An 18,645-nucleotide genomic window follows, 5' to 3' on the forward strand; every position below is an offset into this window, starting at 1 on the left:
TAGTTAACGGAGCTTCATGAAAATGGGCGTAAATAGTATACATAATAGAATAATAAAAAGAATTACAGGCTATCCATCCTATAGTCTTGATTAATTGATAATACAAAAATATTACCAAAATAATAGAAATAAATAGAAAGACAATGATATAAAAAAAGAGTAAAATAATCACTATATTAGCTATTCAACATTGCCTCCTATCATATAGTCTAGAAATGAGAATGTAGGATTAAATGACTATTCGAGTAGTTTTGTTACTGTTGTTTGTATGGTATGATATGATTGTTGTATACTTTTGTTATTTAATTTTAAATATTTTCTCGGTGTTATATCCATTAAGTGCGAATTAGATAAATTAATCATGGATCTCGATAACATAGGCACTATTGTGCATAATAATCAATATTTAAGTTCCCAGCTAGCAAACTCTAGTAACACTTTGAACATTTGTCATTTCAATGCACAAAGTTTTAATATTAATCCTAGTTCTTCCAAAATGGCGGAAATAAGAAATATTATCGAAAACAGCTGTTTGGATGTTGTGGAAGTTAGTGAAACCTGGCTTAAACCCGGTTTAAATGCAGCTAACATAACCGGTTATTCGCTTTTTCGAAATGATCGACCGAATCAAAGAGGTGGGGGTGTGGCCCTATATTTGTCTAACGATTTTTTTGGCAAAGTAGTTCGTAGAGGCCAGAACTATGGCATAGTTGAGTATTTATTTGTGGAAGTTAGAATTGGGAGTGCGAGGTTTTTGGTTGGCGTGGTTTATCTTCCTCATGGAGATTTCCAATCATTTGAAGAGGACATTTCTGATTTATTGGTTGAATACTCTGATATTGTTATCATGGGTGACTTTAACAACAATCTGTTTGATGTTGATAGGGCGTATTCAGTTAGGCGATCTTGTGCTAGAATGGGCGTTACGATCGTACATAACTCTAGGCCGACTCATTATGATGCTTATCACCAATCTACATCTCTGATAGACTATTTCTTGTTATCGTCACCTCGGTTAGTTGAGCACCGTGGTCAGTTCATTTGCCCTAATGTATCGAAACATGCATTTATTTTTATTTCGGTTGAAGTTTCGACTCGGCGAAATCCGCAATTATTCGAGTATGTCGATTATGAGCGTTTTGATTCCAACGAGTTAGATTCGCTCATGCAATTGGCGGGCTTTGCGGGCATATATGAATCTTCAGATGTGAATTTCCAGCTTGATGTATTGATGAATGGTATTAATGTCATCCACTCAGCCTTTCCCAGAAGGGTTGCTAGGCCCTCTTCACGCGGGACACATGATTGGATTAACTCCCCTGAAGTTCGGTATCACCAGTCATTGGCAGATTCTGCCTATAGGGCATTCCATCGCGAGAGGAATGAAGAGAATTGGCGGGTTTTTTGTAGGGCCCGCAATCGTGCTAAGACTGTCAAGAGAAGGATGAAATGCAAGTCCCATGCTTCTATGTTTCGAGAATGTTTGAGTCCGAAGGCGATGTGGAATGTAATCAGGGGGGATGGACTCATAAGTGATGATGATTTTCGTACTGGTCATGCTTCAGTGAATGATGTTAATGATTTGAATTCGGCTTTTGTGCGTAACCAGTTGGGTCCCACTGTAGAAGGAGAGCGTACGATCAATTTTGATGAAACTGGGTTTTCTTTTAATTGTATCTCATCCGATGATCTTTTTACGGCTTTCGGGCAAATTAAGTCTAATGCACCAGGCTGTGACGGGTATCCTTTGAAATTTTTTAAGATAATTTTTCCTCTCTTGTCGGGATACTTCCTTCATTTGGTAAATACTATTATTATGACCTCCTCCTTTCCTAGCGGCTGGAAAATCGGTAGAGTTGTACCGATCAAGAAAAAGTCTGACCCCACATCTTCGGATATGTATCGTCCAATATCATTGTTGCCTATATTGTGGAAGGTGGTCGAATATGTTTTAAAAAGTCAAATGTCGGATTATTTGGAGCGTAACAACTTGCTCAGCGATGTTCAGTGTGGTTTTAGGAGTCACAGAAGTTCGGCTATGTTGTTGGTAGGTCTGACTGATTCCATCAGATGCAATTATGCAAACCATAAGACTAGTGTTTTACTGTCTCTCGACCTTGTGAAGGCATTTGATCGGATAGACCACATCATTTTGATCCGAAAGCTTCATTCCATCTATAATTTCTCTTCGACTGCATGTAGGCTCATCAATTCATATTTGACGGATAGGCGCCAGTTTGTCCAAGTTAAAGATTTGGCTTCTGATGTCCTCCATGTGCGAAGCGGTGTTCCACAGGGCTCGGTCCTGGGTCCTTTATTATTTATTACATTTATTAATGACTTTTTTGATCATGTTGGAGAATGGTGTATGCCATTTTCCTATGCGGATGATATTCATTTGCTTTTTAGCGGCGAGAGCCACTTTACCGACGTGCTGCAGGCGAAAATTGACCATGTGCTGAACTTGGTATTGTCATGGATGACTTTGAATAGATTATCAGTGAACCCGACAAAGACTAAGGCAATGCTGTTTTCCCCTAATAGTTCTGGGGATATTAATTTGATTTATGACTCCCAGACGATTAACTTTGTTCAGACCACTAAATGCTTAGGTGTCACTATAGATAATAGACTATCATTTGTTACGCATATTGACAACGTGGTTGCTCACACCCACCTTGCCCTTCGTCGTCTATATAACACGGATTTAGTACTACCTTTTCATATTAAGAGAATGTTGGTCCACGCTTTGATCATGCCTCACTTTCTGTACTGCATTGAGGTGTTTTGTGGTACTTCAAAGGAGAATATGAAACCTCTTGTGCTTGCATTTAACCGAGTAGTTCGTTATCTGTATTCTCTTAGACGATTCGATCATGTATCTGCATCTGCTAAGCATTTTCTGGGGTGTTCATTCTGGCGTTATATTGACATCCGTTCGATAATTCTTTTTTATAATGTTTACAAGCAACAATCACCTTCTTTTTTAGTACATTTGTTCCATTTTACCCGTTCTCGCAGAACAAATCAGCTTATAATTTCGAATGCTAGGGGCTACATGAACAAATCATTTCAGACTCGCATAGCCAGACTTTTCAACTGTCTCCCTGATACATTAAAAACATTTTGTTTGAATACGAAAACTTATCGAAACAAATTAATTCAATATTTTCGTGAGATATAATCGAGTAGTTACTCAACTATAAATTCTGGATGTTTGCATTGGGAACTTTCATAAATACTTGTTAGTTTTTTTTTTTCATATATTTTTTTTTTTTTTTAATTCGAAATTAGTGAAACAGATTGTTTCAATACTTTTGTGAGCCATATTTGAGTATTTACTTTAATTACTGATTGTTTACATTGGGAAATATCTCAAATAAATTTTTTTTTTGTTTTGTTTTACATAATTTTTAGCTACGATTAAGAATATTTGTTATATTTTTTTTCTTTTCTTTTTTATTCTTCCTTTTATATAAGCAAGTATTCCTATTAACTTACACATGAGAGTTACTTTTTATGTATCTTATTTATTTATACATTTCTAAGTTTAGTGTAAATGTTTACTTAATCTAATTATTGAACATTTTTTTTTACACCCTTACGTATTATTGTATATGAATATTGTATGAAGACCTAATTGTAATTGTAATTGCTTTGTTTTGGCCAAATAGGCTTAGAATTACATGCTCTGTATGAATAAATAAATAAATAAATAAATAAATTGTTGAAATGAATATAACATTAACAATAAAAAATAAGAAAAAACAATAGTGAGAAATTTCTTATATCCGTATATAATTTAGAAAAGAATTAAAGAATTATATCTACTTAATTTTAGTGTTAATCATTAACTCATTTGTTTTGTTATTGTTGGTTTATTCTTCAATCATTATTGTTGTTTTTGATTTCAGCTTAAAACCATGCATTGACTAAACTACAAGTGTAGCTTAATCTCTGTTAGTTTAGCTACACTTGTAGGTTAGTCAATGCATGGTTTTAAGCTGAAATCAAAAACAACAATAATGTTCATCATTATCTATTAAAAAAAAAACTTAGATATGAGAACCAGTTTATATCTTAAATATTGTTGTTTTTTTAATTGGCCCAGAGGCCAGATTCTTGCCTTTTTATACCCTCCACCATAGAATGGGGGGTATATTAACTTTGTCATTCCGTTTGTAACACATCGAAATATTGCTCTAAAACCCCATATCGGTCTATAGTTATATAGACCCTCAGATAAATCGATCCCATATGAAGCGACCCCCATATTTCAATTCTGACTCTGTAATTACCGCGTAAAAATCCATATCGGTTCGTAATTATTTGTAGTCTTACCTATATATACCTTGACATGGGTAAGTATTACCACAACCCAAGTAATTCGATTGTGGATGGCAGTCTTTCGTAGAAGTTTCTACGCAATCCATGGTGGAGGGTACTTGTTTTTCCTTCAAAAAGTACAATCCTTCCGCAAAGAGTACAATTGATGGTATTGTCAAGGATTCCAAATTTCGTTGAAATCGGTTCAGATTTAGATATAGCTCACATGTATGTATTTTGCCCGATCACTTGACGTCATACCGATTTACTTGTATTTTGAGATTAGAACTAACTTTTAGCAATGTGCCATATTTGGTTCAAATTGGTTAAGAATTGGGTATAGCTCCCATTTATATACGCCAATTGATTTTATTTTACACAGTGAAAAGATCTATCTGTGTCTAATTTCATTTAAATCGGTTCAGAATTATATAGAGATAAAATCAAAAACGATTTAGTAAAAAAGTGTAAAATTATAACTCTTTGATGTAAATTTTAATATAACTTGATGGGAGTAGCACAAAGCAACTTTTTATAAAGTTTATATTCTTTAAATGGATTATTAAAGAAAAGCAATCGTAAAAATTGTTATTTTAGCGGCTAAACCCGAACTTAATACCCACCTTTAGGTAAAATAGCACAACGTCAGCGATGATTTCCCCAGACTAGGTTAAGATTTAGCTAAGCCTCCGACTTGTGTAAATGCCGCTCAATGTGACCAACTATGTGGAATATAAACTTTTATATAACTCCCAACAAACAAATGACATAAAATATACATGATGGTGAAGGGTATAATATAGTCGATGCGCCCAACTTTAGACGTACTTACTTGTTTTTATTATATTATGAAATTTTGAAGAAAATCACAACTTTTAGTTATATATGCCTGCATTTAAAATTTTCCGGAAATTGTTGGGTTTATTATTGAAAATCATCCGTCTTCGTCGAAAGTGCACATTGGCTTTAAATTAGTATTCGAAGTTGGTACACTTGAACAAACTCGTCCATATGACTGAAATATTTTTGTACAAATGCAGAATCTACGAATGGACGCTTCAAGTGATGATGCACAAGTAAAGTTACAATAAATTTTCGAGTTCAGAGAATAAACGATACAAAATTATCTACTGGAACATATTTCAAGATAGTGGTCACTATTGAGTGAAATTATTAATATTAGTGTTACCATAGTTAACGTAAATAATGAGAAATTACAATTCAAGATACAAGATGTGAACAGATTCGTTAAATTCAAATTGTTGTAAAGTTAGATAGTATAAGACATAGGGAAAAAATACAATGATGGTAGGAGAAAGTCGTTCATTTTCGTACTCCATAGTCATACAGAAACAGAGAGTGAGTTACAAACATCGATATTTTTTATGATTTTATTTTATTTAGGTTTTTTAATACATAACAATAAAGTAACATAAACGCCATTTCGTAGCGATAACTTTAAGTGAAGTGAATGAATTTTATATTTGAATTCATTTAAATTATATTTTTGAAAAATAGAATAGTACATACCACACAAATACTTTAATTCAATAGTGTGCTATGTCCAAATATGACTTTTTTAAGGAACTTGAATTGGGTAGCCATTTAAATTCGTTTTACTGGAAAATTGTAATTATCGACACAGGTTTCTTTGGTGAATATCAATATTGTTTGAACAAGTTATGTTATACAAAATAATCTATTTGTATATAGTTTGAGATCTAGGCACTCTGAATGCTATGTTACGTCTGTACGACTTTTGTAAGGCTAAGACAATATTATTCATTTTGGGAATACATTTCTAAAATAATATTTTTTAACGGCCATTTTCATGTAGCTCCGTTAGGCTTTAACTGCCAGTTAACAGAAAATAAATTGCAAATATCTTCTCACCAGTTATCTTTAACTGAAAAATTTTCGTCAGTTAAGTTCCTAACTGGCATATGGAATATATATGCAAGATGACAGCTTCGTCCATAATACGGTTTAAAAGTTGGTTAGTTAACGGAACACTAACGGAGCTTCATGAAAATGGGGGTAAAGGTTATATTGCTTATGGCTGCATATAGCGTCCACGGCCACAACTGCTTGCCCCTATGGTACTAAAGGAAGAATCCAAGAGAGAAATACGTCCTCGCCCATAACTGAGTACTGATCCGAACTCATCAGTATCGGAGTTGCCTTCGCCTTTAGAAAATGCTATGTCGAAGTGAGAGTTTTCTGGTTCTTTAGGAATTTTTTGTGAACGCGACATCCAAGGATTCCAACTGGCACATTCCATCATTTCATCATCATCGACACGTGGCTTATAAGTGTATGTTTCATTATGACGGGGTGGTGTTGAATACGAATCTGCAACTTTTTTCTTGGTAACGCGACTTCTACCCAATATTGGAAAATCAACATTATATGATCTGCTTACATCAGACATGGATTGATCATCGTTAATACCGGCAATGGGCTTTGTCAGATAAGTTGCTGTGGTTGCACCCGAAATGAAAGATTCATTATCAGAATATGTTGTAGAAGCTGGACTTACAATGGCATTTATATTAACATTGTAAGGACAGTGGCGACCAGGAATAAGGGCGATAGAAATATCTCCGCACATGTAATCGGCAAACATAAAACCCCATCGAGTTACGTAAGATTGTGTGCAATATTTGCTTTTGTCAATCTCTTCGTGGAACTAATCAAAAACGAAAAAGTAAAACAAATTAATTTTATATGATAACCATAAATTTTGCATAGATCTATCTCTCTGTTTGGAATGAAATCTTTATAAACAAATAAAAATCAACTTATTAATAGTTGGAGTAAGAGTGAACCGTATAAACCATAATCCATTCTCTTACCCAAAGTGAAAATACTTTGAGCACTACAGTTCACGCGGATTATGTGGAATTGTCTATAGATAGAGTTAGAATGAGGATATTTTGTACTAAACAGGCTGTCAGCTTTGTAGTGAGTCGATTCATTTTTGTTTGAGCCTGTTTCATAGGCCAAATAGCGTTAGGTTAGGTTAGGTAAGTAAAAGGCCACTGTGATACCACATTAACTAAAAGTACCTATTACGTATGTCCACTTCTACCTTTAATGCGCTTTACGGACTATCAGTTATTCCGGACGGAATGTCAGTGTTTGTAAAGAATCTTACAGTGTGCCGGATCGATACGACTTGTCGGAGTTGACTAAATAATCGGTAAATGTATTATCGATCCCATAAACATGCAGCAGTATCGATTATGCCTTCGGACTTAACTTATAATGTGCACAATATATGGGATTTGTTCGACACTAGCACTGTCGTCCGGAATAACTGATAGTCTATAAAGCGTATAATAGCGCTTACTTCGATTAGGTTGTTGATTCGCGGTTCAACTATTAAATTTACAGAAGAAACTTAGCTTATTCAATAGACCATCAAAATTTCTTTTTCATATGAATGCTCAGACCAAAATTTTGATAATATGTACTCATTTTTGATAATCAATCTCAAGTGACTGATTTTCTTTTGAATGGGTCCTTGTTCGATATACAGAAACAGGGTATAAAATAAAAAAAAAAACATTTCGTTTTCGCAGACATGTCCCAGCTATAGTTTTTCTTTATTGGAACTGTCAAGAAAAAAATGTTTGCATAAAGAACCCTTAGGCTTGGGAAAATATCATGTACAAAATATATTTTATGGAAGTCAATACAATTATCGTGTTGTCTGATGTTTGTAGTGACTTCCATGTGTATAAATATTTACCTGGCAACCAATACCGGATTGAAATTCAAAAAAATCGCGATCAAAATATGCATCGGTTATATAGAAATTTGTTGGCTTTTCCAATTGTCCCGCTTCACATGTTGCCATTTTCAGTGTAAAAAACAAATTTTGAATAGAGTAGACATTTAGGTTGATATTATTTGCAGTATTATCATCTTTTAAAAAGCTCAAAACAGATTCGACGACATGGACGCTATCTCTGTGAGTATAGACAGGTGGATAATCACCACTATCGGGATGACGTATAAAATTCAATATATCGTTGTATATTCTTCCCAATCCTGGATCACCTAAGGCATTTGGTGGTAAAGGAAGATTGTGTGTTGTATCAGAATGATGCTGGGCTTCATACTGATGACCATAAATGTTAAAGCCGGGATTAATAAGGGTTTGATAAATTGGGTGTACACCGCCTTTCAAAGAGAATTTGCATACCGCGATCTCAGCGGGAACATATAGGCCTTCTTTCATCGTTTTTGTAAAGTAATTGACCATTATAAAGAAGTGGGGAGTGTCCTCCAGTTGGTGCTTCAATACACTATTACGAACAATTGCATCTATATTCTGTTTTGCACGCACTTCCTTATTTTCTTGGTCTAATCGTTCCTTCTCCACCAGGGACAGTGGTGCACCGGTACATGCTAACTTTTCTGGAGCATTGCGCCCAACAATTTTATTTTCTTCTTTTGCTTTGTCATTATAGGGAGCACGTTGTTGAGCATCCATTTCCTTCCATGCTTTGCCCGCCTCAGTGGTAGCTTCGGATATACTCATTCCCCTTCCATACTTATTTTTCCATTCGAGAGTGAAGATCATAAATCCATTACTTTTCTGTTGTTTAGGCGGCATTGAGTTCAAGGATATGATCGCACGGAATTTCCTAAATTAATTTTATAGTTGTAGGCAGATACTCCCTAATTCTAATATTCTCGCTAATTCTAAGTAACGGGATTTTGTCAAATAGAAAGTTGCCAGATTTACAATTGGTCAGCTATGGTGAAATAATTGCAGGTCGTGTTTTAAGAACAGCTGATGTCAATGAATTGTTGCCAATAAAGGTAAGTACCATGGCTGAACAAGAAGGTTAAATCATAGGCCCATATGATTACAATTTTTTTATTTCGACAAAATTTTAAGATGTCAAAATCATATGTTTATGGTGATTGCAGCTCACCAAATGACACTGCATAGCAGATGCATCTCAAACAAACTCGCGCATTCATAGCTGGAGAATTGTTCAAAGATGACTTGAGTATCTTGATAACATATTCCAGACCCAAAATACCACGCACATCAGTTTTTAAACTGCATCATAAACTGTTGAATAGATGGCGAAGATCCATTTGACTGACTTCCATTCTTAACTTTGGTGGGTATTATAGTCTTATTTGTCTCATATCGGCGTTCCTCGGACGAATTATCCACTTCACAATCACTCGTAGGTGACCGTATAAACCATAATCCATTCTCTTACCCAAAGTGAAAATACTTTGAGCACTACAGTTCACGCGGATTATGTGGAATTGTCTATAGATAGAGTTAGAATGAGGATATTTTGTACTAAACAGGCTGTCAGCTTTGTAGTGAGTCGATTCATTTTTGTTTGAGCCTGTTTCATAGGCCAAATAGCGTTAGGTTAGGTTAGGTAAGTAAAAGGCCACTGTGATACCACATTAACTAAAAGTACCTATTACGTATGTCCACTTCTACCTTTAATGCGCTTTACGGACTATCAGTTATTCCGGACGGAATGTCAGTGTTTGTAAAGAATCTTACAGTGTGCCGGATCGATACGACTTGTCGGAGTTGACTAAATAATCGGTAAATGTATTATCGATCCCATAAACATGCAGCAGTATCGATTATGCCTTCGGACTTAACTTATAATGTGCACAATATATGGGATTTGTTCGACACTAGCACTGTCGTCCGGAATAACTGATAGTCTATAAAGCGTATAATAGCGCTTACTTCGATTAGGTTGTTGATTCGCGGTTCAACTATTAAATTTACAGAAGAAACTTAGCTTATTCAATAGACCATCAAAATTTCTTTTTCATATGAATGCTCAGACCAAAATTTTGATAATATGTACTCATTTTTGATAATCAATCTCAAGTGACTGATTTTCTTTTGAATGGGTCCTTGTTCGATATACAGAAACAGGGTATAAAATAAAAAAAAAAACATTTCGTTTTCGCAGACATGTCCCAGCTATAGTTTTTCTTTATTGGAACTGTCAAGAAAAAAATGTTTGCATAAAGAACCCTTAGGCTTGGGAAAATATCATGTACAAAATATATTTTATGGAAGTCAATACAATTATCGTGTTGTCTGATGTTTGTAGTGACTTCCATGTGTATAAATATTTACCTGGCAACCAATACCGGATTGAAATTCAAAAAAATCGCGATCAAAATATGCATCGGTTATATAGAAATTTGTTGGCTTTTCCAATTGTCCCGCTTCACATGTTGCCATTTTCAGTGTAAAAAACAAATTTTGAATAGAGTAGACATTTAGGTTGATATTATTTGCAGTATTATCATCTTTTAAAAAGCTCAAAACAGATTCGACGACATGGACGCTATCTCTGTGAGTATAGACAGGTGGATAATCACCACTATCGGGATGACGTATAAAATTCAATATATCGTTGTATATTCTTCCCAATCCTGGATCACCTAAGGCATTTGGTGGTAAAGGAAGATTGTGTGTTGTATCAGAATGATGCTGGGCTTCATACTGATGACCATAAATGTTAAAGCCGGGATTAATAAGGGTTTGATAAATTGGGTGTACACCGCCTTTCAAAGAGAATTTGCATACCGCGATCTCAGCGGGAACATATAGGCCTTCTTTCATCGTTTTTGTAAAGTAATTGACCATTATAAAGAAGTGGGGAGTGTCCTCCAGTTGGTGCTTCAATACACTATTACGAACAATTGCATCTATATTCTGTTTTGCACGCACTTCCTTATTTTCTTGGTCTAATCGTTCCTTCTCCACCAGGGACAGTGGTGCACCGGTACATGCTAACTTTTCTGGAGCATTGCGCCCAACAATTTTATTTTCTTCTTTTGCTTTGTCATTATAGGGAGCACGTTGTTGAGCATCCATTTCCTTCCATGCTTTGCCCGCCTCAGTGGTAGCTTCGGATATACTCATTCCCCTTCCATACTTATTTTTCCATTCGAGAGTGAAGATCATAAATCCATTACTTTTCTGTTGTTTAGGCGGCATTGAGTTCAAGGATATGATCGCACGGAATTTCCTAAATTAATTTTATAGTTGTAGGCAGATACTCCCTAATTCTAATATTCTCGCTAATTCTAAGTAACGGGATTTTGTCAAATAGAAAGTTGCCAGATTTACAATTGGTCAGCTATGGTGAAATAATTGCAGGTCGTGTTTTAAGAACAGCTGATGTCAATGAATTGTTGCCAATAAAGGTAAGTACCATGGCTGAACAAGAAGGTTAAATCATAGGCCCATATGATTACAATTTTTTTATTTCGACAAAATTTTAAGATGTCAAAATCATATGTTTATGGTGATTGCAGCTCACCAAATGACACTGCATAGCAGATGCATCTCAAACAAACTCGCGCATTCATAGCTGGAGAATTGTTCAAAGATGACTTGAGTATCTTGATAACATATTCCAGACCCAAAATACCACGCACATCAGTTTTTAAACTGCATCATAAACTGTTGAATAGATGGCGAAGATCCATTTGACTGACTTCCATTCTTAACTTTGGTGGGTATTATAGTCTTATTTGTCTCATATCGGCGTTCCTCGGACGAATTATCCACTTCACAATCACTCGTAGGTGACCGTATAAACCATAATCCATTCTCTTACCCAAAGTGAAAATACTTTGAGCACTACAGTTCACGCGGATTATGTGGAATTGTCTATAGATAGAGTTAGAATGAGGATATTTTGTACTAAACAGGCTGTCAGCTTTGTAGTGAGTCGATTCATTTTTGTTTGAGCCTGTTTCATAGGCCAAATAGCGTTAGGTTAGGTTAGGTAAGTAAAAGGCCACTGTGATACCACATTAACTAAAAGTACCTATTACGTATGTCCACTTCTACCTTTAATGCGCTTTACGGACTATCAGTTATTCCGGACGGAATGTCAGTGTTTGTAAAGAATCTTACAGTGTGCCGGATCGATACGACTTGTCGGAGTTGACTAAATAATCGGTAAATGTATTATCGATCCCATAAACATGCAGCAGTATCGATTATGCCTTCGGACTTAACTTATAATGTGCACAATATATGGGATTTGTTCGACACTAGCACTGTCGTCCGGAATAACTGATAGTCTATAAAGCGTATAATAGCGCTTACTTCGATTAGGTTGTTGATTCGCGGTTCAACTATTAAATTTACAGAAGAAACTTAGCTTATTCAATAGACCATCAAAATTTCTTTTTCATATGAATGCTCAGACCAAAATTTTGATAATATGTACTCATTTTTGATAATCAATCTCAAGTGACTGATTTTCTTTTGAATGGGTCCTTGTTCGATATACAGAAACAGGGTATAAAATAAAAAAAAAAACATTTCGTTTTCGCAGACATGTCCCAGCTATAGTTTTTCTTTATTGGAACTGTCAAGAAAAAAATGTTTGCATAAAGAACCCTTAGGCTTGGGAAAATATCATGTACAAAATATATTTTATGGAAGTCAATACAATTATCGTGTTGTCTGATGTTTGTAGTGACTTCCATGTGTATAAATATTTACCTGGCAACCAATACCGGATTGAAATTCAAAAAAATCGCGATCAAAATATGCATCGGTTATATAGAAATTTGTTGGCTTTTCCAATTGTCCCGCTTCACATGTTGCCATTTTCAGTGTAAAAAACAAATTTTGAATAGAGTAGACATTTAGGTTGATATTATTTGCAGTATTATCATCTTTTAAAAAGCTCAAAACAGATTCGACGACATGGACGCTATCTCTGTGAGTATAGACAGGTGGATAATCACCACTATCGGGATGACGTATAAAATTCAATATATCGTTGTATATTCTTCCCAATCCTGGATCACCTAAGGCATTTGGTGGTAAAGGAAGATTGTGTGTTGTATCAGAATGATGCTGGGCTTCATACTGATGACCATAAATGTTAAAGCCGGGATTAATAAGGGTTTGATAAATTGGGTGTACACCGCCTTTCAAAGAGAATTTGCATACCGCGATCTCAGCGGGAACATATAGGCCTTCTTTCATCGTTTTTGTAAAGTAATTGACCATTATAAAGAAGTGGGGAGTGTCCTCCAGTTGGTGCTTCAATACACTATTACGAACAATTGCATCTATATTCTGTTTTGCACGCACTTCCTTATTTTCTTGGTCTAATCGTTCCTTCTCCACCAGGGACAGTGGTGCACCGGTACATGCTAACTTTTCTGGAGCATTGCGCCCAACAATTTTATTTTCTTCTTTTGCTTTGTCATTATAGGGAGCACGTTGTTGAGCATCCATTTCCTTCCATGCTTTGCCCGCCTCAGTGGTAGCTTCGGATATACTCATTCCCCTTCCATACTTATTTTTCCATTCGAGAGTGAAGATCATAAATCCATTACTTTTCTGTTGTTTAGGCGGCATTGAGTTCAAGGATATGATCGCACGGAATTTCCTAAATTAATTTTATAGTTGTAGGCAGATACTCCCTAATTCTAATATTCTCGCTAATTCTAAGTAACGGGATTTTGTCAAATAGAAAGTTGCCAGATTTACAATTGGTCAGCTATGGTGAAATAATTGCAGGTCGTGTTTTAAGAACAGCTGATGTCAATGAATTGTTGCCAATAAAGGTAACCCAATAAACACAAACGTTTGAAAAATGCTAAATTTCAACAATTTTTCAAACATTTTTTCAAAGGATTAGGGTAATATTCAAGTTGAGAAATTGTTGAGAAAATCGCGTTCTCAACAAAAAACAGACATTACCCTCAACAGTGAAATTCAACACATTAGCAATAATATCTCAAGTGTTATCCTCAAATTGAAATGCATCGCTACTCAATAATTTGTCAAACAATTTTCGATGCGAGTCAAATACTTTTCAACCTAAATTTGTATGAATGATATCCCCACTTCAAATTGAAAGTCAAAGCCAAAATTCTATGAATTTTGTATAATTTATTCATTTTCATCAAAATAAAATATATAATAATACACTACACTACATAATACACTACAATACCAATTGATAAATAATCTTATTAAACATATCAACAAACAAGAACACAAAAAAACATACAACAAAACTTTAAATATCTTAAACATTATTAGTAAACACTTTTGCATTGATAATTCGTTTTCCTTCCTTTTGGTGTCATAAAACAGCATTAAAATTTATTAACATGCGGGCAAATTGAAATTAGGAACGTACTGGACCGCGTGTTAGAATTGATTTCCAGCAGAACGAATTCACAAAATATCCATTTTAAACTGATAATAGCATATGAATTAAACTGACGATTTGATGCACATTTTCATCCAGAAGTTGTTGATTTCAACAATTTGTTGTTTTTAACAATTTTAATTGGTTGCACTTGTAATGCTTCTGGAAACTTTTTCTTGTCTATAAGCAACTCATTTTTCATTGGTCAGCTTCTTAATGTTTACAAGAATGTAGCATCCAAAGGTTTTAATTTTCTGCAAAGAGATTTAAATTTAGTGACTTCTCTAAAGTGTTGATTTAATTTTGCATATTGACTTACCAATTATTTTAAACTATTTGAAGCAGTTCCAGTTAAAGGTGGGTATTAAGTTCGAGTTTTTTCACTAAAGTGAAAACTAAATCAATAAAAAAAGGAATAAAATTATACATATTTGTTGCAGATTTTACTATAACTTGATGGGGAATAGCCCAAAGCAAGTTTTCACAAAGTTTGTATTCCTTAAAAAGTATTGTTAAAGAAAAGTAATCGTGAAAAAATGGCGATTTTAGCGGCTAAACTCGAACTTAATACCCACCTTAATTGTCCACCATTTTTTCATCGGTCAGCTTTTTAATGTTTTCAAGAACGTAGAATCCATAATTTTAGTTTTCTGCAAAGAGATATACATTTAGTGACTTCCTTAAAGTTTTATTTCATTTTTTATTTTCACTTACCTATTTTTATAAACTATTTGGTTATTTGTCTAAAATTTTCCATTTTTTTAATTTCTTGCAATTGACCACGAACTTCGTTGCACAAATAAGTATTGAAAACCACATGGTTTTTTTCGTTGCATTTTAGGGTAGTGTTTTGTCAAAGTTTTCTCATATTATCTTCAACACCTTTTCAAAGATTTCGTCAACATTTTGGCAAAATGGAAGTAATTCGCAAACAATTTGAAGATGTATTGAAGATGAGCTATTTCAAGTCAAGTTGAATTTATGTTGAAAATTATATTTACCCTCAAACTGAAAAGTTGTTGCATTTGAAAAACGCTCATCCTGTGTTTATTGGGAAGTACCATGGCTGAACAAGAAGGTTAAATCATAGGCCCATATGATTACAATTTTTTTATTTCGACAAAATTTTAAGATGTCAAAATCATATGTTTATGGTGATTGCAGCTCACCAAATGACACTGCATAGCAGATGCATCTCAAACAAACTCGCGCATTCATAGCTGGAGAATTGTTCAAAGATGACTTGAGTATCTTGATAACATATTCCAGACCCAAAATACCACGCACATCAGTTTTTAAACTGCATCATAAACTGTTGAATAGATGGCGAAGATCCATTTGACTGACTTCCATTCTTAACTTTGGTGGGTATTATAGTCTTATTTGTCTCATATCGGCGTTCCTCGGACGAATTATCCACTTCACAATCACTCGTAGGTGACGCAATTAAATTTGAACCTTTATTTTTCTCTGATTTGAATTATTTTTTTCAGGACAATTGAAAGAATAAATAATTGCCACTTTTACCAATGCCATACGATTTTGACTTCTTAAAATTGTAAACAATATATTGAAATTTGTTGTTTTTGTTATCGTGATTCAACCTCCTTATTCAGCCATGGTAAGTACTATGTTCGCTTTTCGCGGTAACTTTATTAAACAGTTCAATATAAAAGAGATAAATTAACTAAATTGATGTGCAGTTTCTTGTTCCTCTAGATTTCGGCAACACTTTACAGGAACATGTCTGTTTTCATTTATAATTTTGATTACTTCCGGAAAAGTAATCGCGAAAATAAAGCGATTTTCAAATATATTTATGAAGACGAATATATTTATGAAGACGATTATATTTTGATCGATTCTTGCCAAATAATGGGTGGAAAAGATCCAAGGAATTATTTTATATTTCTAAATTAATTAATTAAAAAAAAGTAACCATGAAAACAAACTGGTTTTCAGCTTGAAAACTGAACATAGTACTCAGCTTTAAGGGTTGTACTGTTTGGTATTCAAGGTCAGTACTATGTTCGGTTTTCGAGTTTAAAATCACTTTATTTCGCTATTACTTTTTCTAAAACAATCAAAATTATAAATAAAAGTAAATATATTCCTGTTAAATCTTAATCTAATCTAGATGAACAATTCATAGCGTTTCAACTGGGTTAAATTATTAGCTTTTATTAATCGCACTAGTTTAATAAAGTAACCGCGAAAATTTCAACGCCAAAAGCTAGCATAGTACCGCCTTTAGGCCGGTATGCACCTCTAGCGAAAAATGTCATTCCCATAAGAAATGCATTGCTATTTTGCTAACGAAATTTTCGATAGCGTTCAATTTCGTAAGCTGGTACGCACCTCTAATGAAAATAACAGGGTTGTCAAAAGCATATTTTGGCAGCAAACATTTAATTTATTACAATCATTGTGTGCGTAAAAGTTTTAAAAGGTCTGTAAATAACCCTGCCAGCATTTCAAAGTTCCATTTCATCTTCATCGCTACCACAGACTCGTAAATGTCACTACAACCATCCTACTGTGATGGGGGGCAGCATATCATAAAGTCCAAAATGTACTTCATACATGTATTTTGCCATCACTACTTTTACAAAAGCCATTTTATTTTTTGTGAAACGCCAAGCGCAACCAGCTTGTTATATTTTATTTAAATAAAACCGAAAATAAAGTTCTGAAAACATAGATTTTACGCTTAAAATTGTGAAAAATATATTGGTGAACAATTTTTGATTTTCCAAATGGAATAAAGTGATTGTTTTTCAAATATTTTACAGACATCGAATAAAAACACTGGCTGATAGACGCTGCAACATGTAACTCGCTACTTGTAACTCTACATCATCATTAATGCAAAAAATTATGTTAAATGTGATGTGATAGTGGTATAAATGTTATATTTTTAAGAATTTGTAAATGATTAATCAAATTAATAAATATCTAAACAAACGTGTTTTATTCGACCACAATGATTCTTTTACCACTATCTTAAAATGTGCTTTTTCTGATTGTTTGGAGGGTCTCTTATTGGCGTCGTTCTAAATTGATCTATAAAGGCACCTAATAATTGCACTCATGCGAAACCTTTTTGTAGTAACTTGGCGTGGTACAACTTCTCAATAGTGGCGGCGCTTTTCCGACGAGTTTTTGATATCGTATATGATTGTTTTCGACGTACTGGGGATTCTCAGAAGCGCCCCCAAATTCAAAAAATGTTGGCAGGGAATAAACAATTTATTTGAGGAATATTTGGAACATATATTAACAATTTTTAAAAGCGATTAGCTGGTTTAAAATTTGTGTACACAGCCCTGTTTTTTTGTTGTAGGCTTAAATAAATTTTTGCTACCGAAAATTTCGCTAGAGGTGCATACCGGCCTTTTCATGTGAAAATATCAAAGCGAAAAATCCAACAATTAAAATACTGCTGAACCAAAGTATTTACTTCATTAAGTTTCATAAAACAATTAAATTAAGAAATGTATTTGTCAAAAATTATGATTAGAATTCGACTTTTGCGTTTAATTTTTTGGTTATTTATCATAATATAACGCACATAAAATGAATGAATTAAGTTCGTTTCTACGAAAAACGAATATCTTCATCTATAGGTGAGTACTATGTTCGATTTTTTCACCAAAACACAAAATTAAAAGTACAAGTATATTTATGATGACGATTATATTTTGATCAAGTCTTGCCAAATAATGGATGGAAAAGATCCAAGGAATTGATTGCAAGTAATTTTATATTTCTAAATTAGTTAATTAAAAAAAGTAACCGTGAAAACAAGCTGGTTTTCAGCTTGAAAACTGAACATAGTACTCAGCTTATCTCTGTAAATAGGGTCTCAAACGCAGGGATGTTAACTTATTTATGCAAAATAATATGCCTGCCTATTTCTTCGTGCGAAAAATCCAAGATTATATAAATATGTGTTAGAAAATTTTCAAACATTTATGCTCAAAACAAAGATTTCGCATTTATTCCGCGCTGTTTTTTATATGGAGTATAATAGATTTTCGTGCGAAAACGTGATCTTAGTACTAGACTTAACGCGGAAACAAAAAAATTATTTTACTCAATTGAT

General features: G+C 34.1%; 3 protein-coding genes and 1 long non-coding RNA gene across 4 annotated transcripts; all 4 read right to left on the reverse strand.

The window, feature by feature from the left end:
* Nucleotides 1-5,703: 5,703 nt before the first annotated feature.
* Nucleotides 5,704-9,064, reverse strand: LOC142226139 (protein maelstrom 1-like). The gene is made up of 2 exons (XM_075296031.1): nt 8,081-9,064; nt 5,704-7,015 (listed from the first exon to the last, which is right to left on the reverse strand). Exons 1-2 carry the CDS (start codon nt 8,948-8,950, stop codon nt 6,380-6,382), a joined length of 1,506 nt encoding a protein of 501 aa, XP_075152146.1. The 5' UTR covers nt 8,951-9,064; the 3' UTR covers nt 5,704-6,379.
* A 1,344-nt stretch (nt 9,065-10,408) lies between these two features.
* On the reverse strand, nt 10,409-11,462 carry LOC142223912 (protein maelstrom-like). The gene has a single exon (XM_075293734.1). It carries the CDS (start codon nt 11,342-11,344, stop codon nt 10,424-10,426), a length of 921 nt encoding a protein of 306 aa, XP_075149849.1. The 5' UTR covers nt 11,345-11,462; the 3' UTR covers nt 10,409-10,423.
* Nucleotides 11,463-12,817: 1,355 nt separating this feature from the next.
* LOC142225041 (protein maelstrom-like) lies at nt 12,818-13,738 on the reverse strand. Its single transcript, XM_075294816.1, has one exon. It carries the CDS (start codon nt 13,736-13,738, stop codon nt 12,818-12,820), a length of 921 nt encoding a protein of 306 aa, XP_075150931.1.
* Nucleotides 13,739-14,255: 517 nt separating this feature from the next.
* Nucleotides 14,256-15,600, reverse strand: LOC142223913 (uncharacterized). Its single transcript, XR_012718959.1, has 4 exons — nt 15,542-15,600; nt 15,255-15,422; nt 14,860-15,190; nt 14,256-14,794 (listed from the first exon to the last, which is right to left on the reverse strand). It is a non-coding gene; the product is annotated as an uncharacterized LOC142223913 (long non-coding RNA).
* Between the last annotated feature and the right edge of the window lie 3,045 nt (nt 15,601-18,645).

This window comes from Haematobia irritans, chromosome 2 (assembly GCF_050003625.1).
Source record: "Haematobia irritans isolate KBUSLIRL chromosome 2, ASM5000362v1, whole genome shotgun sequence".
Classification (NCBI taxonomy): domain Eukaryota; kingdom Metazoa; phylum Arthropoda; class Insecta; order Diptera; family Muscidae; genus Haematobia; species Haematobia irritans.